The following is a 22,119-nucleotide window of genomic DNA, read 5'->3' on the forward strand; positions in this document are numbered from 1 at the left end:
ATTGAGATCTGGTGACTGTGGAGGCTATTTGAGTACAGTGAACTCATTGTCATGTTCAAGAAACCAGTCTGAGTTGATTCACACTTTGTGACATGGCACGTTACCTTTTCTGGAATTAGCCATCAGAAAATGGGTACACTGTGGTCATAAAGGGATGGACATGGTCAGCAACAATACTCAGGCAGGCTGTGGCGTTTACACGATGCTCAGTTGGTACTAATGGGCCCAAAGTGTGCCAGGAAAATATCCCCCAGACCATTAAACCACCAGCCTGAATCGTTGATACAAGGCAGGATGGATCCTTGCTTTCATGCTGTTGATGCCAAATTCTGACCTTACCATCCAAATGTTGCAGCAGAAAGCAAAAATTCTGAGATACCTCTCCATGAGACAGAGATGTGCTGCCTCTAATGGATACCTCATATACAGGACTTGAAGCTGTCCTGTCAAAGGTCTAGGAAGGTGAGGAGCATTCAATCTTGACACCAGCCAAGAGAAACTATGCCACATTGGAGAAGGGCCAGATTCCCTGCAGCCTCCTGGATGTGGCAAATGAAGTCTGGAAGTAACAGCCTGCAGCCCATCAATCAGTTGTGGAATATGTGAAACAGACGCAGGAGAAGATTGATCACACCACGCCATTAGTCCGGAAACATACTGTATGGTCAAAGTGCTGCAAACGCAACAGTGCCACTACTGCCCAACCACTGGAATGCAGTCATGAGTTCTGGGTTTTAGTCCCCAATGCTTTCTGGCCTCCTATACAGTGCTAGAGGAAATCAGACCAGTTACTTACCAAGTAAAGCTGCGGTCACACTGGGCTTTGTGTGTGCAAAATTCTATCGTATGGCGCTGCGAAAAGGGGGGGGGGGGATTAAACAAGATGTTTAGACATTAAAAAAAGCGAGTGATTGCTCCATGTTTTAAATTTCTGTCCAGATAGGTCGTGTTTTAACCCTCGATTGGTCTCATGCAGTCAAGTGATGCGATTTCGCAGGTCAGAGTTCACCAAGCTTGAACGTTGCACCGCAACAACATGCGAAACTTGATGCATGATCTTGCGTTTCCGGTCTGATGCATTCGCGTGCGGATGAATGGAAGTCTATGGGAGGAAAAGCCCAGTGTGACCGCAGCTTATGGCAGTTTAGAAAAAGGAAAACTTATCAGCTGTACCAGGTTAACCTCCTGAAGAAGTGGATCGGGACTAGAGACCAGCTCACCACCTTTGATACTATGGTTGTAGGTTGGAGAAGGTCAAGTGGACAGCTCCATGAAAACATTGCAGCACAAGGAAGAGAACATGCCACCCACTGAAGCACTTACTTTGACTACTTTCTTTAATCACCAAATTGTAAATAAATTCACTCTCTGGGGCCTTTATTTTGAACACTCTTTTTGTGTTATTCTTTGCCCTGTGATTATTTATTTTTCCAGATCACTAAGGCTTTTACTTTTAATTCACCAAAGATTACCTCATTATGACTGAACGCATTAAAGACCTTCTCCAAGATACGCAGATGAACATATGGGAGGCAACATAATTTAGATATTCTTTTATATAGGCTACTGGTCCTGTTGTAGTAACTTACCTCATTATTTATATAAACACTAACGCTGTGCTGTAGTGGTGAGAATCTTCTCAGCCCAGAATTATGTTTCAAATTTTTTGAATATGAAAATCAATTAGCAGCTGTTTGCCAAGGCAACACAATGGTAATTCAAAGTACTTTACATAAACAAGAATAGTAAGTAAGTATGTAAGTAATGTGTATTTATGTAGGGCATTTATTGTGTATGACCATACACCCAAAGCGCTTTACAATCATGAGGAGGGTCTTTCCACACCACCAGTGTGCAGCATCCACACACCAGCTAGGTGGAGTAGAGAGACAGTGATAGAGCCAATTCAGTGGGTAGGGAGGCCATGATAGCCAATGGAGGCCATTTGGCCAGTACACCGGGGTTACACCCCTACTCTTTACGAGAAGTGCCATGGGATTTTTAATGACTACAGAAAGTCAGGACCTCGCTTTAACCGAATGATGGAATAAAAGAAACATAAAATACAAGTATACCAAATAAAACAAACAAAGATTAAAAACAGATTGAAATGTGTCAGAAACATTCATGCTGTTCACTGTTTCAGGCCTTCTCAAGAAACTTAAAAAGCTGTTTGATCAGCCTGCCAAGCAGGCCAAAATAGGTTTGCCAATATAAAATAACATTTAATTTATTTTGAAATTACTTTAACCTAGAAAACTGTCCACATCTTGTGGGCTTAACGCTACACAAACATAATAAATAAGTGGATATAGATTTAAAGCAAAAGCCTACCTGTTCGTTCGTGTCCTTTTGCAGTTAGATGCAGGTACCTGTCAATGACATGATTTCAAATTAATTTTTTATTCATAACTTAAAATGTTATTATTATTTGTAACATTTTTACTACGGACCTATATTATTACGAAACTGTATTTTACCACATACAGAGGCTTATAGTTGGTTACTATACTACGGTTTGACCAGCAGATAGAGCCAAAGTTACATTATTAAACCCATAGACATTCTATCGCTTCTTAATTCGCTTCCCTAATTCCATTGAAGGATTTATCCTCCAGCTCCAGGGTCAGAAAGGCTTCTTTTTGGAATGCGCTAATGAGACGATAAAGGAGGTGTGGCTTCGTTCGGCGCGAACGATGAGTAGCCTACCTGCACCTTATTTATTTATTTATTTATTTACTTATTTATTTACTTTTTAACTTATTTATTCATCAATGCATTTATGTATGTATGTTTGTAAATTAAAAGTCATTTATTTTATAATTGTTTTTATTTATAACTAATTCCTTTTAATGATTAACTAATAATTTATAAATAATTCGTTTTTAATTTAATTTGTTTTGTTTTATTTTTATTCCGAGCTTCCAGTTGTCACCGTGCGTCATTGCAGTTTTATTTGGTCTTATTTCAACAAAATCGCATCTTTGTGCACAGCAACTGAGATATTTCCCATTTTTAAATTCACTAGCAGCTGTAATTGTTTGTTTGATATGTTCAACTGAAAGAATAGGCTGAGTGATATTGTTTTGCTTTTTAAACATTCATAAATTATTGGTGGGACTAATAGAAAGTGACGAATTATTTTGACAAGCGCACCATAAGGGAAAAAGGCTGGCTATTGACAACTTCCTTTATATTTATTTATTTATTAACTAAATTTACAGTGTGACGATGTGATTTTGGTTGATAAATGTTTTTAATTTACTACGTTCTCAGTGGGTGGGCCAGTAAACGTAGCTTCGCTGGGATTGGGTGATTCATCCTTCTTTCTGCAGAGGCTTCATACTCCCACCTCCTGGTGCGCAGGTGTGTTCATTTACAAACACTGATAAACACGTGTAACAGCGTGTAGAGTTCTAGACGTTCAACGAGTGTGGATGGTTGACGAAATTTCACCAAAAAAAAAACTGAAATATTGACAATATTGAAATGGGTGATTCCGAAGATCCCGTAAGTAGATGAAGCCACAACTCTTTCATTGGAAAGGCCCTGAAACCCAATGGCATGCAGACCTCCAATTATACCTAATATTTACAGTTTTCTTTTATTATACACTTTACCATAGTCCCACTAGTTAGCTTGGGTTAAACATTAACTAACAACACATTGATAAACACAAATACTGTTCTTAATTTTAAAATTATTTTAGCATAAATGTCTAAATTATCACTTAACTCATAATTTAGACGTGCCCTTTAAAAAAAAAAAAGGAAACTGTTAGCTCATGTTAATGTAGTTAACTAATGCAGCCAAAATGGTAAAAAAAAAAAAAAATCAACAGAATTATTTTTTTCTTCCGTAACAATGTATTTCTTTTTATTTTAACAATGTTTATTTGGATGATATTAACTTATGTGTCTAGTTGCAATTGTTTACTATTTGTCACTGTATTGCAGTTCATCTAGATTGCATTTTGCTGTTGTATAATTACTAATTTTAGCATACAAAATACAATAAAAGAGCAAATTAATTAAAAGTTTGTTTAAATGTGCGGTAGTTAAACAAAAAGCATTGTTATGATATAAATATTTAATGTTTAACATTTGCATGTAAAGTAGTTTAGGCTCAAGTATAAGACCTAGAAAAGAAAGCTTTGCTGCACTGCTTGTATACGAACATTTCGATCATTATTAGCAGTGCTTTATTCTGTATTTGTCTTTGTTTTCAGCTAGGACAGAGAATGGGCATGGACTGAGGGGATGTGTCCCCACCAATTACTGAAATGTCCCTATCAATAATTTAAACGACTTCAAAATAAAGTAATAGTCCTTCAACTCTTAACCTACACGTGTATTAAGTCAAATTCACTACGAGTTCACCATAATACCATTAACCAAGGCTGTGCAAATAATCAAAATTCAGGTTCGATTTTGGCCTCCATGATTATGAAAAACCATATTCAGGATAAAACCATTAAATTGCATTACACACCTCTAAATTTCTCTACATCCATACCTCAAAGCTTGACTGCAGTTAAATCATGTCTTTTGCAACAACACGAGACATGATTTTTTCATTAAGTTTATATTATTTTATTAATAATATTATTAAATTTTATATTAAGTACTTTTATTCATGTTTTTAATGGTGCAAAACTGAATTTGTGCTGTTCAATGCATGCGCTCCAGGGAAGTATGTCCCCACCAATATCAATCTACACCCTTGGTTTTCAGGAGAAAAACAGGGAGCCTATTCCCGATGCTGTTTGGCCAGAGAATGGAGATCAGTGGAGCGATAAAGGAGAGGATGATGAATGTGGATTGTTGCAGGAAATGGCTGAGGAGGATGAAGAAATTGACCTCTACAATGAGGAGACATTTGGCTTGGGTATGGTTATTTTTATAAAACATCACTAACAATTGATTTAATTCTTTGACTTAAAGATTTGAGTGGTTTCACATGCAGGTATGAAGTTGCTGATATTATTTTTGCTCTCTAATATATGTGAAACTTACTAAAATACTGTAATTAGGGGTTTAAATGCAAACATGCAATTTATTTGGGCTAAATGTTTTTTTTTTTTTTTTTTTTTTTTGGAAAAGTAAGGGATGGAGTTGAAAATTGTGTGTCGTAAATGCTTATCTCTGCTTTTTTTTATCTTTCTTTATAACATCACCATGCCAAAATGAATCAAGATGAAGGTGTGAATGGTGATACCCCAGACATCGACCCTACAGATCTCCTGCTGCTTTCTAGTGATCGCTCCCCAACACCACAGTCTTCATCTCCACCTCCACCCCCACCACCACCAAAATCTCCTGTCACACACAGTACCCATTGTCCTCCCAGGCCAGAACCTCGTATTTGGCCCCACACTCCAACTGGCCGGTCTCAGAGAGGGAGAGGCGGTAGAGGACAGCTGTTTGATGACCCAGCTGTGGTGAAGACCGTGAAGGGTCGACCAAGCCTGAAGGTTTAACATTCAGACGCTTATTTTTATACGCATTTTTGATTTTGGCTTGAACTTGTACCGCTAATGAACACCCACCCACCATGTGCTTTGTTGCATTGGATTTTGTTTCTAGAGTATTGATAGTGCCATTGTGGATTGTAGCCTCAGCACCTACTGGGAGGACCTTAATTCAAATTCAGTATGTTATTTAAGATTTGCTGTTTTGCTTGTTTTTATTATTACCTGATCTTTTTATTGATATTTATCTTTCTCACAGTGGATGGTAGCACCTTTAAAATCCAGCAGGTCACCTGCACAGACTATACTCCAGGTGCTTAAGCAAATCACATGTCTTTCACTCCTCTACAACATACTTGTTTATTGATAATTGTGAACTTGTTACCAATTAGGATCAGGCCATTGTGGGAGTTATTGACCGATCAGCTCATGGCAGGGTCCCGCCGGTCTCTCCAAACTTTCTGTCTCCTATGCGCCCTTTTTCCACCAGTCGGGGCAGAAGAGGACAGCCTTTTGTTGGGTCCTTCAACCAGAGGTGTCATTATCAGGTAGGATGGTTTCTAATAAAAATGTTTAAAACACTATCAGTGTTATGTAGATTGAAAGGGGGGTGTCAAAGAGATAGTTCACACAAAAATTAACTTTTTTTTTTTTTTTTTTTTTTTTTCCCTTCTTTTAGTAAAATATTACACAGGCTTGTAACCAGGGTGGTTCTAAAGACCCCCCCCACCCATTGACCAGAAGTCCAGAATTTGGCCTCTATTTGGCTCATATGAGTCCCATTTTTTTTTTTTTTACAGATTGCCATCATAGATTGTGAAAATAACCGATAAAAGAAGGCTTTAAGACAAATTCAATTTAATTATTCAAATTTATAAATTGTGACTGAGGAAATAAGTTTATTTTAAGAGGTTTTTTTTTTTCATACTAAAATTATTAATTAAATTGTAATCACACAACATTATTAATACAACTGTAATGGCTTACTGTTTAAATGCCCATTGCAAATAAACATTTTGTGGTAAAATAGTGTGGTAAGCACATTTTTCTTGTTTCAAAAAGTGTGCTTGTGATTTCTCATCTGACAAGCTATTGCAGCAATATTAGTGCTTAATGTCACAAATGCTGTATTTAAACCTCATAATTTAATAGAAATTAAGCAGAATAACTGCAAAAACATGTTTTTTTTTTTTTTTTTTTTTGTGAATAAGAGAACCACCCCTTTTAATGGACTGTTACATAAGATTGAGCTGAATATGTGGTCCTTGGTCATTTCATACAATGACAATGAATGGTTATGTTTTTGGATTAAAAATAAAACTACAAATGAGTCTAACTCGATAGCCATGGCTTCTGATGACACGCTGAAGTATTGTGAAGCAAAACGATCAGTCCATATAAGAAATCTCTCCAACCAACTGGTATCATCTACTATTACCCATGTAACTTCGCAAGGAATCTTGGGATGATCCCAGAGGATCACTGAATATAGTTTACAATATTATTACCCTTTAAATCACAGCCTAGTCAAACAGTTCTTGGATTCATGTGCAATTGTAGTTTGGTCAGTTTGAGCGTGCTTGGATGGGAGGTCAGATGATGCAGTTTAATAAATCTTGGTGATTTCTACATCAGCTCATGCTTTTGTCATCAAAAGTGATTGGACTAGTTACACGAACTGCCAAGAATGTTTGATCATGCTGTGGAATAAAGCTAAAAATCTTGTAAGTGTTCAATTTTGTACACTGATTAATCATTTCTCTTCAAGACATCAGTGTGTCATCAGGAGCCATGGCAATTGAATTGGAGTTTGTTTGTTTATGCAAAAAAACAAACCATTCACTTTTAATATACGAATCACTAAGGACTAGGCATGGGCCGGTATTAGATTCTGACAGTATGATAACCTTGGATAAAAGTTTCATGGTGTTGTGATTACTGCTCTAAAATATATTCATTTTAAATGTCTGGGTAAAAAAACAAAAACATATTGTTTTCAAAATGGAAAAAAAAAAAAAAAAAAAATTTAATAATATTTGGTACAGTAAACATGTCAAATTAAAATGTATTGACTTATGCTGTCAAACTCCGATTTCTTTACAATTTAAAATGGCATCTTTGGATATTTTTTTTTCTGCTGGAGATACTGTTGTCCTAACAAAACAAAAAAAAAAAATGTAAATAAAAAAAAATCTTACACGTACCTTAGGAATGGTATTACAAAGGATTTTGTTTTAAAACCTTGACTTCCAAATCGCTGTTATCATCCCATGTCTAGTAAGGACCACAGATTCAGCAAAATTTTTGTTTAATGTTCTACTGAGGAAAAAACCATCAAGTATGTTGTATAAACTGTGGGTGAGTAAGTATAACAATACATTTTCCTCAAGTTCTCATAGAAAATATGCATTTTTTTTTTTTTAGGTGCTTTTTGAATGTTGCCAGGTTTTCAACATTCTAAATGGGATTGGGGAGATCATTCCACATATGTGGAACAATAAATGAAGATTCTGAAAAGTGATTTTTGAGCCTCTATAGTAATCAGTGCTCTCTAACCTTCTGGAGAGAGTGTTGATGTGTAGAAATAAGTGGAGGTCGGAGGGTGCATAGTAGCCAGTGCAGGAAGATGACAAGTTGTGACATGGGCTTGAGGACCAAATGAGCTGCAGCATTTTGGGTTATTTAAAGAGGATTGATAAGAGACAACATGCTCTGTGAGGAGGGGCATTATCTTTTAAATGTTGTAAAATTAATAATGTGCATAAATTTATGAACCGTTTCTTTTTTTTTTTCTTTAGGCACAACAAAGTCCCATGGCTCCATGCACTGTCTTTCGTCCCCAAAGACTCTTTACACCCCAGCAGCAATATAACCAGGTTGACTTCTACCTTTTTTTTTTTTTTTTTTTTTTTTTTTTTAAGAAATGGATTGATGCTATAAGGGATACAGCTCCTGCTGGAAATTAACAAGAATTTACATTTTGTTTCTAAACGTACTCCTACTAGTAATGTAAAAATGGTAATTGTTGTACAGTGTCACGATAACCGTTTTCAAGGTATACTGCGGTTTGAAAAAGTCAAGGTTTTAAAACCGCCAATACATTTAAAAATAATATATTTTAGAGCAGTGTGCACAATACCGTAATGCTGTGAATAAGGTTTTTTTTTTTTTTTTTTTTTAGTTTTTTTTTTAAATCCAAGGTTATCATACCGTCAGAATCTTATACCAGCCCATGACTAGTCACAAATTATGCTATATTGATGTGCGCACGCCTAAGTATCCGCAGCTGCTCTCTTCTTCTGGTTATCATTTTCTGTTGCTAAATAAGTTTGTTGCAAATATTTATTTTTTATTTTTTCAGCCTGGAGGTTTTATATCACCTTCCCGTCCTCCTCTCTCTACCTCAATGCCCCGCACACCCAAACTCATGCACCTGCGGTTTGGTACAGACTCTCCCCGGCCTGCTCCATTCTACAGTCCATCTGCCAGCGTTATGCAGGGCTTACGGTGGGTCATCTAGTCAAGGAATTATTTTTTAAATTTATTTATTTTAAATTGTGCATCCTTTGTGCGTGACAATTTTGTATTTTGTTTTTTTATTTTTTATTTATTTTTTTAATTATGGGTTTATGAAAATACCTTTTATGCAATGTGTAACACCGCTCTAAGTGAAGGGAAAACAACCATCTAAGGTTTAAATCTGCGTGCACATTATATAAATAGTTTGAACGATACACCAAGCACTGCATGCAGACCAAAAAGAACTTGGAACCCCCCCCACTCCCCCCAAACACTGTAGCATGCTAACACTAATCATTGAGATGCCTAAATATGGGGCTGAGAAGAATACAATACCACATTATAGCCAAACCTGTGCTTTGTTCCTGTCATTTTACTGATGAGATTAGGCTACCCTACGATGAAGGATCCACACCAAATACTAGTATAGCTGGATGGGATTTTATCAGACTTTGACAGGGACTTTGTCAGTATAGCGTTTAAATGGACCAATTTCTTTTGCTGGATCACAACCTGTGTGATTTTTAAAATGGTACTTGTTTTCTTTAGCTTTAAAATGCTTCTCAGCTTGCGATCCTGTGGCATTTGTCATTGCTAGGCCAGCAGTTCTTATACACTGGACACGTGAACACTCAGCTTTTGCTCTAATTTCAATGGTTTGAGCCATGCCAAGCAGAGCGCACATCCAATGAGCTCGTCAATGTTCAGAAACATTTGCCGCTGTGTCGATTTCATTTAGCAGAGTTTTGTTCAAAGTGACTCAACAAGTAGTGCTAATTGTACAAAGTAACTGTTAATATTTAGAGAAATTAGAGCCAAGTAGTAAGGGGGTTGGGGAGGGGGGGGGGGGCAGTCTTGTGCTTGGGTAATCACTGAAGAGATGAGATTTTTAGTTGTTGTTTGATTTGATGCTAGTGAATTAGCAGTTTGTGTGGAAATGGGAAGATCTTTCTACCAGCAAGGTACATTGAATAAAATGGTATTGGGGTTGGGTTGGAGCCTCTCTATGATTTGTACCACAAGGTGGCAGTCACTCACTAACCAAAGGCTGCTGAAGGGGATGTAGACCTTCAGGAGCAGGTGGAGGTAAGAGGTTGCAGTGCAGTGGCTGTCATGTAAGCGAGCATCAAAGATTTTAATGAGCCTCGACCAGTAACCAATGCAGTGAAATAGAGAGTGGTGTGGGCTTTTTAAAACCAGATGAGCCACAGTGTATTGGATCATCTGTAGAGGTTTAAGGGTGCAAGAAGGGAGACCAGCCAGAAGAACGTTACAGTAGCCCAGCCTAGAAGTTACCAGAGCTTGGCCTAGAAGTTGTGCAACATGATCAATTAGGAAGGGTCTGATTTATTCTGACGTTGAAAAGTGCAAACATGCATGATCAAGCTGTTAGCAGCGTACTCTTTGAATGATAACTGCTCATCTAGGATCACCCCAAGATTCCTTGCTGAGAGTTACATGGGTAATGGTAGATGATACTAGTTGGTTGGAGGAATTGTGTTAAGTGTATGGAGTTGCAGAGAGGACAAAGTTGAGTTTCCTCTGAGTTGTCCTCCAGGCAGCGCAAGACCTTTGGGGCATCTGGCTGACTGCAGCATAAAAATAAGAAAAACCATGCGTTTAGATGATTACCCCCAGTGATGTGGCATAAATAGAGAATAGAAAGGGACCAAGAACAGATCCCTGTTGTAAACCTTTGACCAGCTGATGAGCTGGGGACACCTGTCCTGTCCAGGCAACAATGAAAGATCTACCGGTGAGGTAGAAGTCCAACCAGCAGAGTGGGGTTGCGGTAATGCCCATACTGATTAATATTTAATCTATGTAGTTTTATTACTTAGAGTTATGAATAAGAATAAAGCAATATGCTGGTGTTTAACTGTATTGCTTTAATATGTTTATGCATTGGGCTCACGCATATGATCTGCGCCATGGCTGCTTGGGCTTCAACACTAATTTTTATAAGCCATGACGGCTTTAGTTTCCAACACAATAAAATGGCGTTGACATTTTCATAGTACGCAGTAGACTAATCACAATAGACTGGGTCATTGGATCAATCACCGCAAATTAGCATTCTGCGAAAGAAGAGTTAAGAAATTAATTGCTGAACAAATAATATGGGAACAGTTTCATTAATTATGTAAAAATAAATGCATATTAGATCGTGTTTTTTGACCTTGCATGCATGTTACCCTGTTGTTGCGGACCCCAAACGATGACCTTTTTATAATGAATAATAGGGGCTCTTTAACAGTGATTTAAGCCGATACCTTATTTGGTATTGATTTTGTTTTTACCGATTAAAATCTAAATGAATGCTTAGTTTGATTTAACATGTTGATAACTGTTTTGGTTTTTTTTTTTTCTTCATGTGAAGTCTTGACCTTGCATTGAGTAACTTTGATCTTGCTACTATTTGGTCCGTTTCAATAACAGATCTTTCTTTATCAATTTAGTGCACCAGGTCCTGTTGTCCAGTTCCACCCCCAGCATAAGCGGCTTTTAAGTCAGCGACAACCAAGACCACATAGGTTAGTGAAGTGAGAAATGCATTTATTTTTTATTTTATATTTTTGCCCTTTTTTGAATGCAGATTATGCAATTCACAGAAAGCCATTGAGCTGGGACCCGTATTCCCAAATCATGTCTGACAAGGAGAAAGAGTGGATAATCAGGCTGCAAATGATCCAGCTACAGAGCGAGAACCCACATCTGGATGACTACTATTACCAGGTCCGTTTCATTCTAGAACTGTTTGGGCCTGCTAAGAATGTTCAAGGATGGTATTAGCTGTCCGTTTTCTCAATGCTGACTGTTTGGATGTTTATTTTCCAATGAATGAAAGGGCAGAAAAAAATGAATTGCCATGCACTGTTGTTCCCCTCTGCAGGAGTACTATCAGAGAATGGATGCTAAACTGGCTGAAGAAGAGTATGTAGGTGACCGGACGAAGAAGGAACCACCTAAACTAACAACCCCATATGTTAGCAAAAATGTCTCGTACATTCCAGGTCTGGCAAAATAAACCAATATAATACACATTTTATAAATTTGCAGTATGAACAGCTGGTAATTCTTGCATCATAGTTGTCCACATTGAAGGTTCACTCGGGCAGGTTGCAGTGTCAACTTGTTTTTCTCCCAGACGAGCCATTGATGCTGTTCATGCAAATACACATGATGAGGTGAGTTTGCTTTATAAAATGTGTATATATATATATATATATATATATGTGTATGTTTGGAAGGGGATTTTTATGTGGGTTTTTTTATATTTAAACAGGAGCACAAAGACACTAGACAGCAAAGGTTGGAGGTGTTGAGCAATATTGAGAAGGTACAATAACCACATTTTACTGTTTTTCAAAATACTGAAGTGTTCTAATTATGCATGTCATGTCAAACATTGGTATGTTGCAATCTCACACTGTCTATTATTATTATTATTATTATTATTATTATTATTATTATTATTATTATTATTATAGTATTAGGCATTTGTAACAGAGGCAATCTAGTAGCAGGGAGCTGTGACAGTAGTACTTATTGGCCACTAGAGGTGCAGCTGGTCACAAATCTCACGTTTTGGATCATATTATGGTTTTTCAGTCCCGCATCGGACCATTTTTGGATCAGCAAAAAAGGGAGGAGACAAATGTCATATGTTTTCCGTTATGAGAACAGTACAGCAATGAACTTTTTGGTTTTAACGAAATGGCTTATAGAACTTGATATTAACAAAGACAATCAAGAAATTAAAGCTGCAAGCAGCTATGAAGGGGACCTTGTACCCGGGCTCATCGTCGCTCGGTGGCCTTTGGATGACAGAGAATAGTGGGCAATAATATACTCGTGAATATAAAAAAACCTGACAAAATCACAGATTTATGGCAAATTTCTGTCAGCAAGTGGCGCTATGACTGACTCCAATATTGGTATGTAGACAATGCATGCAATGCATCAGACAATGCATGCCATGCATGAGTTACAACAACTTCCTGTTTCGTAATGACACAAAGTTTGTGAGGCTGCCACAGACACACCCGTCAACAAACTCTAGATCTTTGCAATTTAACATTTGCCAAGGCCTTTAGATGACTATACCCAATTTTGGTGTCTGATTAAAATCCCTAGGAGGAGTTTAAGTAAATGGCAAAAACTGCACTTTTTCGGCAGAGGAAGTTTTTAAAAATATCTGACGACTAGTTTGATTGCTCAAAGGCTTTTTTTTTTTTGTTTGTTGTTTGTGTGTGCCAATTTTGGTATGTGCGCATGAAACGTAGCTCTGGGAGCCACTTCATCAAATGTGCACAGGTGGTGATGTCGAGCCATATTGCCACACCCACTTCTCAAACCTATCAAAAAAACAACTTTCACCTCTTCTGGTGTGTGTGCAAAGTTTCATGAGTTTAAGCATGTTTAGACCCCCAAATGCAATTCATTCTAAAAAAGGAATTGTGACTAATTCCAGTAGGTCCTACAATAGGTAACATTTTAATCTTAATTTTGTAAACAAAAACGATTTTTTTCATTGACTCAAAGTACCAATCTTCTGTTATACACCCCCTTGTCCTTGAAACATAGTGTGAAGTGGTAGGGATAGAAATATTCCACTAAGAAATGAGACGCCACTGTTGTGAGTGGAGCAAGTATCTTTAATTCATTCATATGGAAGTTGAGACTAAATGCACTGCGTAAGCGTTGACTATTTGATTGTTTGTAACTCAATTAAAATACTTTTTGAAAAGACTGAAGACTGGATTTCTTTCTCAGCAAAATCCAGTTTTGGGATAATCAAAGGATTAATAAACATGTATGCAAATCATGTATGCAAATCATAATTTATAATTAACAGTGCGTGGGTGTTTGAGTTGAGATCAAAGTCTTAAAGGACTAATTGTGCAGCTATGCAACATGAATTAATAAATGCATTTAGGTGACAACTTCTGTCCAAAACTACTTCTGTCATCATCGTTTTATGGGAAAGCCTAAATGTTCCCATTTGAATGATGCAGGAGGCTTTTCAAGTTCTCTTGTTGACAGATTAACAATCCCCCATTTCATGTGAACGTGACTTCTTGGTGTAATTAATTGAAGTGATATTGGCATATTGTCTTTCTCTGCAATCGTTATTTTAGTATTATGTCGATTTGCAAAATGAGTTATTGGGTTAGTGTTTGCTGACCCATGGGTCATGATCTGCACAAATCGAGTATCAACTGATCCGTTGCACACCTGCTTGGAGAAATGCCTTAATTGCATAGTTCTAGGGCCACAACTGTGTACTGTATCTGTGCTGACTGCTAGTACCCATAAAATGCCAATGAAAAAACGGGCTAATCAAATCAATGCCTCTGATATTTGGGAATCATGCAATGTGCAAGACTCATGCCTTCTATTTGGTTGTCAGAGTGATTTTTACATGGTTTAAAAGTGCCATAGGTTGCATTGATAGAATGGGCGTAATCAAGCAAAATATGTCTCGTTGAAGATGCAATTATGAAGTAATCTGTTCCAAAGCTTGCCTACTCCTGTGTCACTTCCAAACAGGTATGACTTTATGTATATATATTGCACTGTGTATGAACTTGTTTATTTGTTTGGAGTGAGTGTGCCATGTTTACCTCCTTTACCTTTTTTTCAGTTGTACCTGATTTTGCTGGAAGTGGAAGAGGCAGAAAAGGTGAAGACGACAGTGTCTGATAAAGAAGAGGAGAGTCGGTTGATGCAGAACATAAAGAGGAAGGTTGAGCAGTTATACAATGAGCTGCGCTGCACAAATTTGTTGTAAGGCATACATTTGTACTTGTGTTGGAAATGGTTGCGTATAGTAAATTTTATGATCTCATGTTCAATGTACATTATTATTCTTGTTTCCCTACAGGGACTCTGGAGAGGAATTTCTTTCCTGTCTACTTGTATCAAAAGGAAAGAGATTGGTGGCCAGACTCCTCCCCTTCCTGTCACACGATTCAGCCCTGCATATTCTGAGCATAGTAACCAAACACCTTCCAGTTCTGATGAGCAGAGATGCAGATGAGGTCTGGAAAGTGTTTATATAATTTTTTTTTTTTTTTTTTTTTTTTTTTTTTTTTAAATCAGTGTAGCTCTTGAATACGCAATCAGCATCAAGTTCCAACCTCTTTACAGGCTCTTCCTATTCTGTATCCATCTCTCCGGGCTGTGATTAATGGACTTGCATTCAGTCAGCTAATCAGAATTCTCAAAGAGTTCACCGCATTACTGCCAGACTCAAAAGACACCCGGTTAACACTGGCCTGCCAAAACAAGGTCTGCCCTTGAGTTTTGTATAATTTAGAATTTGTCCGTTTTTTTTTTTTTTTTTTTTTTTTTTTTTTTTCAGTGTAGTTGTTTGGCGTAAAGCTCCAATTTCCCATCTCTCTTCAATGGCTATACATTTGTGTTGCTTTACTGAATAAGTTTCTTAACAAAACCCTGTGTGTTTGCAGTTTGGTCTGTCGCTGCTGTATGCTCTGCTCTCACAGGGAGAAAGGCTTTTATCTTCTGATCTACCCATGGAACCCAGTATTGGAGATTTTGAGACTTGGTACTATTTGTTTGTGTCTGTGGAAGGTGTTTAGCATAATGTTCAAATGGCAGATTTTTCCATACAATGAAAAATCTTTAGATGACTAAAATTCCTCTGAATTTCATGTAACACATGCAATATTTTCCTAGTGTCTATAAATTGTTTTCTGTATATCTGTTTTTTTCCACAGTTGATTTAAGGCATCAGTAATTTAACAAAACAATATATATTTTTTTTATGCTAACCATCAAGGACGGACACTGTTTTCCATGTGGCCAGGCAGCTGTCCCAGACATCACTCGTTGAGCCACTGCTTCTGCCTTCCAACCTGCTAACACTCTTCTGTCGATATCTGGACAAGCGGACTGTGCACCAGCTGAAAAACAACATGGAGTGAGTCTACAAATTGCACTCAGCTTTTCACATTTTTCAAAACTTTTCTGCTTTAAATTATGGGAAAATAAACAGAAAAGATAAAGGAAAATCACTTCAGATGTTCTCAAACTGATTGATTGTGGATCCTAGCTTGCACTTTGCCATGTTGTTTGTTCCAAAATTAGTTTTCTAAATGTCACTGGCTTCAGATGTGCAGTAAATTAATTGGGGCTTTTTTGGACTCCATATTTGGCATGTTTTTAAAAATGATAATGTTGAGGTTTGTACCAAGTTGGTAAACTCAAACAATTTATTTAAACTAAATATTTGTGCTTTTTTTTTTTTTTTTTTTTTAAATTATAATTCTTTTCAGAAAATAAGTACTCATTCTGTGGCATAAATTCTGACCTGCGTCTGTTTAGAGCAGGGGCCACCTGTCACCGTCCTGCAGGGTCAGAGTCCCTACAGAGTTTAGCTTGAAACTTCCAAGAAGGTGTTTAAGTATATCATGCAAGACCTTGCCTGTTTATTAATTCCAAAAATGCAGAGAACTGACTTGTTCTTGTGAAGACTGGTCTTGCCAGGTCCTCTCAGAAGAATGAACTCTAGAGACCGGTAGAACACAGAATGCATCCTCTGAGAAATGAGATTCTGTGTTTCTGATGGTCATGTGACCTTCATGCATTTTTTTTTTATTGGAAAATTATATAAACATTACAGCATTCATACAAAGTTTATCTATCTATAAAAACCTTACAAATATACATTGCACAATGCAAATAAAACGTTGAAAAATTATGAATTTCAGTAAATGAACACTTAATGCGTTTATGCCTCTAAGATTTAGGTGAATGTTTACTTTCACCGTCTCATTTAGGGAAACTCCTGAGATAAGTTGTATCGTTGAACGTCAATAGTAAATCTTTATAAAATGCTGCACTTCCCACGTCCTTTATTCAGCTGTAATGACTTCTAGGATTACAGCGAGTTCCGTGCTCAAGTCTGCATTGGTGTATTCTCGATACCAAGAACGCATCCAGGAACTCTCACGCGTCATCCAAAACTCAAGGCCGCAAGAACGAAACTGAACTTTGGCGGTTGATGTTACACGAACAGAAGAACGCATATTGAGAAACAGCCCTTTAATTAGGTTGTTCAAGTCTTTTTGATTGGAGCTAAACAATGCAGGACACCGGCCCGGTTTGGAGATCCCTGGTTTAATAGCTGTAGATGTGATTTTTACAGACACTATAAACCGCATGATTTATATACAAAAAAAACATCTTAAATGTGTTCTAGATCTACATCTGGCAAAAAGTAAACTGCATATTCTCCTACCTACCTACATGCATGCGCATATATATATATATATATATATATATATATATATATATATATATATATATATATATATATATATATATATATATATATATATATATATATATATATATATATATATATATATATATATATATATATATATATATATATTATTTATTTATTTTAAATATGACTTATTCATGAAAATGATACATGTTGTTGGTTAATTTTTGTCTGATTTAATGTTTTTATTTATTTTAAACTGCAGATCAGCTACAGGATATCTGGCTGTAGCTTCATGAGTAAACACAGACCCTATGACCTGTTTCTGCATTGACCTGAAGCACAGGATGACGCCGAGCATGAACTGATTTGGATTTTGTGACTGAATATCCAACATTTATTTGCATTTCAATTTTTCTATCAATTTCTTTTCTAAATTATTATTTTTTTTTCAACTTCCATTTTTCTATCAGTTCTTCTATCAAGGTCAGATTAGCGCTGCTTGACATGATTTATCAATAGGTTGGTATATAAAGTTGGCTGATATTCAGTCATTAATCATGACCGTATTAAGCCTCATGAAGCGCGTCGCATCAGAAAAAGCTGATCATGTTGGATTTGTGGTCTGCAGGTCTTCAGAGCGAGCTGTTGGGGTTGACGTAATTCTACAGTTGCACTTAAAGGTGTTGGGTTTAATTTGAGATGTGTAAAAACATGTTTTGTTAAATTTAGCTGCGTCTTAGAAAGATTTTGAGTGTTAATTTCTCATTTCATGTTAATTTCAAATGTAAGCTTGTGTAAAGTTATCATTGTGGTTTGATTTTTGTTTTATTTCTGTAATTGTGCGACCCAATGTCATATCTAAATTTTTCACTGTTGCAGAGCACATGCAAATAACAAAAATAAATAAAAATTTGTAAAAGTATCTGACAGTGTAGATTTTATAGTTGTTGTTTTTTTTTATATATTTTTTTTTATATCAACAGTTGTAAAGCTTTAGCCCTTTTGACCCTTTACTGGTTTCTAGTAAAATTTCAGTTTGTAGTAAATTTATTATTATTTTAGATCTCAAACTCACACCTGGAACATTTATCTAGTTTAATTAGCAATGCACTTTTATATAAAGGTGCTGAATGGCTTCAACAGTTCAAATTGACTGTCTAGTTTGTATCCTAAATGAAAACATATCAAGTTGTCACAGCCATATCACCCTGCAGCCCAAAACCGGTTACTTATTTAAACGAATCAGGGCTGAGCCTAGTTAGTACCATGATAAAGAAAACCAGGTTGCTGTTGGAAATGATGTTAGTGAGGCCAGCAGGGGCATTTAACCTGTGGTCTGTGAGTCCTAATGCCCCAGCATAATGAAGAGAACACTATGGTCAGACAGTGGGCGCTGTCTTTCGCATAAGATGTTAAACCGAGGTCCTGATTCTCTGTGGTCATTTAAAAATCCAATGGCACTTCTCGTAAAGTGAGGTGTCATGATCAAATTTCCTCTATCAGCCCTTACCCATCATGGACTCCCAATCATCACCACACACCAAATTGGCTTGATCACGGTCTCTTCACTTCACCTATAGCTGGTGTGTGGTGAGCGCACTGGTGCCGTTGTCATGTGGCTGCCGTCGCATCATCCAAGTGGATGCTGCACACTGGTGGTGTGGAGAGACCCTCCCAATGATTGTGAAGCGCTTTGGGTGTATGGCCATACACGTGAGCTATTTAAATACACATTACATTACAAGTTATACAAACCACAGATGCTATTTGCTCATGAATTGAAAAACACTACAAAACACTATTGAAAATTTTTGCAGGACCCCATAGTGAATTCTGTGATTTGATGCCATTTCCAGAGTACCCTATGGCAGTAATGCATTATTGCAATATGTATCGAATGTGTAATTTTAATAACAAACATGCTATTACTTACACTAGAATAGTGTGAAAAGATGTGAATTACAGTAATTGTAAAGCAGCCATGCCATTTGACTTGCTTTTACTTGGCTTAAATCTCTTATGTTGAAGTGAGAGTTCTCTTTTAATTGGGTATACCTGTCCAACTGCTCATTAATGCAAATTTCTAATCACATGGCAGCAACTCAATGCATTTAGACATGGTCAAGAAGATCTGCAGTTTAAATCGAGCATCAGAATGGGGTCGAAAATTGATTTAAGTCACTTTGAGCATGGTTGTTGGTGCCAGATGGGCTGGTTTGAGTATTTCAGAAATTGCTGATATAGAGGGATTTTCATGCACAACCATCTCTGGGGTTTACAGAGAATGGTGTGAAAAAGAGAAAACATCCAGTTATTGGCAGTTCTGTGGGCACAAATGCCTTGTTGATGTGAGCGGAGAATGGGGAGACTGGTTTGAGCTGAAAGAAAGGCAACGGTAACTCGAAAAAGCACTTGTTACAACTGAGGTATGCAGAAGAGCATCTCTGAATGCACAATACGTACAACTTTGAGGCGGATAGGCTGCAGCAGCAGAAGACCACACCAGGTGCCACTCCTGTCGGCTAAGAACAAAAAACTGAGGCTACAATTTGCACAGGCTCAGTAAAATTGGACAATAGAAGATTGGAAAAACGTTGCCTGGTCTAATGAGTCTTTATTTCTGCTGCAACATTCAGATGGTAGGGTCAGAATTTGGCATTAACAACATGAAAGCAATTGGGCCCATTAGTACCAATACCACAGCCTACCTGAGTATTGTTCCTCACCATGTCCATCCCTTTATGACCACATCTTCTGATGACTACTTCCAGCAGGATAACGTGGCATGTCACAAAGCATGAATAATCTCAAGACTGGTTTCTTGAACATGACAATGAGTTCACTGTACTCAAATGACCTCCAAATTCACCAGAACTCAATCCAATAGAGCACTTTTGGGATGTGGTAGAATGGAATATTCACATCATGGATGTGCAGCTGACAAATCTCCAGCAAATGCGTAATGCTATCATGTCAATATGGACCAAAATCTCTGAGGAATATTTCCAGTACCTTGTTAAATCTATGACATGAAGGATTAAGGCAGTTCTGAAGGAAAAAGGGGGTCCAACCTCGTACTAGTAAAGTCTACCTAATAAAGTGGCCAGTGAGTGTATTGGTGTTACTGTAGGTTAAAATGTATTTGTAAACCATATATAACAATCTTGTTATATGTAACAATAAAAACACAATTTGACAACACCGTTTACTACTTTATTTATAAAATATTAACTTTTTTACATCTTTAATCCTACCCAATACTTTAGCCCAATGACTACCTTACCAACTATTACTATGAATAGTAGTGGGAATTGTACCTTTAAATAAAGTGACCATAATTTTTCTTGTGGATCAACATTTTGATGGCTGATTAAACAAATTTTTAAAGGGAATCATGCAAAACAAATCAGTCTTTTCGGTTTTTGTAAAACATGAAGACATCAAGCTGTGTTTTCAGATCAGTCACATCTTCATTCTAACTAACAGAGAACTCCTTTGTGTGTTTTTGTTTGTTCTAGGGTGGGTCAGGGTGATGTAATTTGACATATCAGTGTATGCGTATCGGAAAAGAGTAGGCTCTGGGGTTAAAGGTCAAGCTTTCAACTCTCCCTCACCTCTTGATATGAGGATTTTGGTCCTGTGTGTGGAATGTCAGCCTGAAGTGAGACACTGATTCTTTTCCCCTTTGCTGTACCCACATTGTTTTACTTTCTCATGAACTGTCTTTTTGCATTTCAAGGAAGTTGTCTTGAAAAATGAGAGGCTATGTCATGTGCAGTGTTGAGTCGAAGTAGTTTTAAATTAGCTAGTTACTGTAACTAAATTACTTTTCCATAAGAGATAATGTTAATTTTTTGGTCATAATTATAATACTTTAATAAATCTTAATAAAAAAAATTAATGTAACAGTTGTTCATATATTTATGCAAATATATATTTCAGAATAATTATATCTCTCAGCTAAAGAAAGGTTATATTAATCAAGATGGTTGAACATGCTTAAATGAGTTTTGTCAGAAATGAGTTTGGCATAAATTCAGAGAAGCATATTAGTTATATTTGTTGTATAGATGTTTTAAATAGTTCTGCACTGTAAAGAATAAATGCGTAAAAAAATGGCAGCTGTGTTTGCCATGCAGTGACTTGCTGTTTGGATGTATTTTTTTGCTCTGTTTAACATGCGCATAGAAATGTGCTCTGCTGACCCCGTTGGTTGCTTTAGATTTAAGACTATAACATAAGACGCTCTACAAATCAACAAGGACCCATCAATTGATATTTGTTGTATTTAATAACACATTTTAGTTTAAAATTAACAAAAAATCAGACAATATACACTAACATTCTTCACTGTAAAGATTAAATCTGTAAAAAAATGGCAGCTGTGTTTGCCATTCAGTGACTTGCTTTTTGGATGGAGGTATTGTTTTTGCTCTGTTTAACATTCATATAGAAGCGTTCTCCGCTGACCCTGTTGGTTACTTTAGATTCAGAAATCTAACATTAGACATTCTACAAATCAACAAGGACCCATTAAATGATATGATTACAATTATGATTAAAATTAACAAAAAAATTAGACTATACGCTAACATTCTACACTGTAAAGAATAAATCCGTAAAAAAAATGGCAGCTGTGTTTGCTGAAATTTAACTTAAAAAAATGGTAGGAGTGTAAATGAATTATTTTATTTTTTTGGTAAATTAGCGTATTTTGTTAATAATAATAATAATAATAATAATAATTGTCATACAGCAATCTTTTGAAGTACTAATAGCTACACAACTTAATTTATTACACAGAAACAATAAATAGGCTGGGAAGAAAAAGTTATTTAATGAACCAATGCTCATTACCATCAACTTTTGTAAT

At 36.6% G+C, this 22,119-nt stretch overlaps 1 protein-coding gene across 1 annotated transcript; it reads left to right on the forward strand.

Annotated features, from left to right (window-relative positions):
• Positions 1-3,433: 3,433 nt before the first annotated feature.
• patl2 (PAT1 homolog 2) lies at positions 3,434-18,116 on the forward strand. Its single transcript, XM_056469845.1, has 19 exons — positions 3,434-3,510; positions 4,734-4,887; positions 5,196-5,473; positions 5,586-5,651; positions 5,730-5,783; positions 5,863-6,018; positions 8,269-8,346; positions 8,832-8,977; positions 11,449-11,523; positions 11,602-11,725; positions 11,883-12,003; positions 12,080-12,177; positions 12,279-12,329; positions 14,637-14,779; positions 14,877-15,033; positions 15,143-15,283; positions 15,463-15,560; positions 15,795-15,935; positions 17,509-18,116. Exons 1-19 carry the CDS (start codon positions 3,490-3,492, stop codon positions 17,540-17,542), a joined length of 2,136 nt encoding a protein of 711 aa, XP_056325820.1. The 5' UTR covers positions 3,434-3,489; the 3' UTR covers positions 17,543-18,116.
• Positions 18,117-22,119: the final 4,003 nt, after the last annotated feature.

Source organism: Danio aesculapii, chromosome 12 (genome assembly GCF_903798145.1).
Source record: "Danio aesculapii chromosome 12, fDanAes4.1, whole genome shotgun sequence".
NCBI lineage: Eukaryota > Metazoa > Chordata > Actinopteri > Cypriniformes > Danionidae > Danio > Danio aesculapii.

What these genes read in the sequence shown, in the direction of transcription:
- patl2 (XM_056469845.1), top strand. Translation starts at nt 3,490, where the DNA reads ATGGGTGATTCCGAAGATCCC. An exon ending in CCCAGCAGCAATATAACCAG is followed by an intron (nt 8,347 to 8,831) that starts GTTGACTTCTAC and finishes TTATTTTTTCAG; the next exon opens with CCTGGAGGTTTTATATCACC. An exon ending in ATTGGAGATTTTGAGACTTG is followed by an intron (nt 15,561 to 15,794) that starts GTACTATTTGTT and finishes CTAACCATCAAG; the next exon opens with GACGGACACTGTTTTCCATG.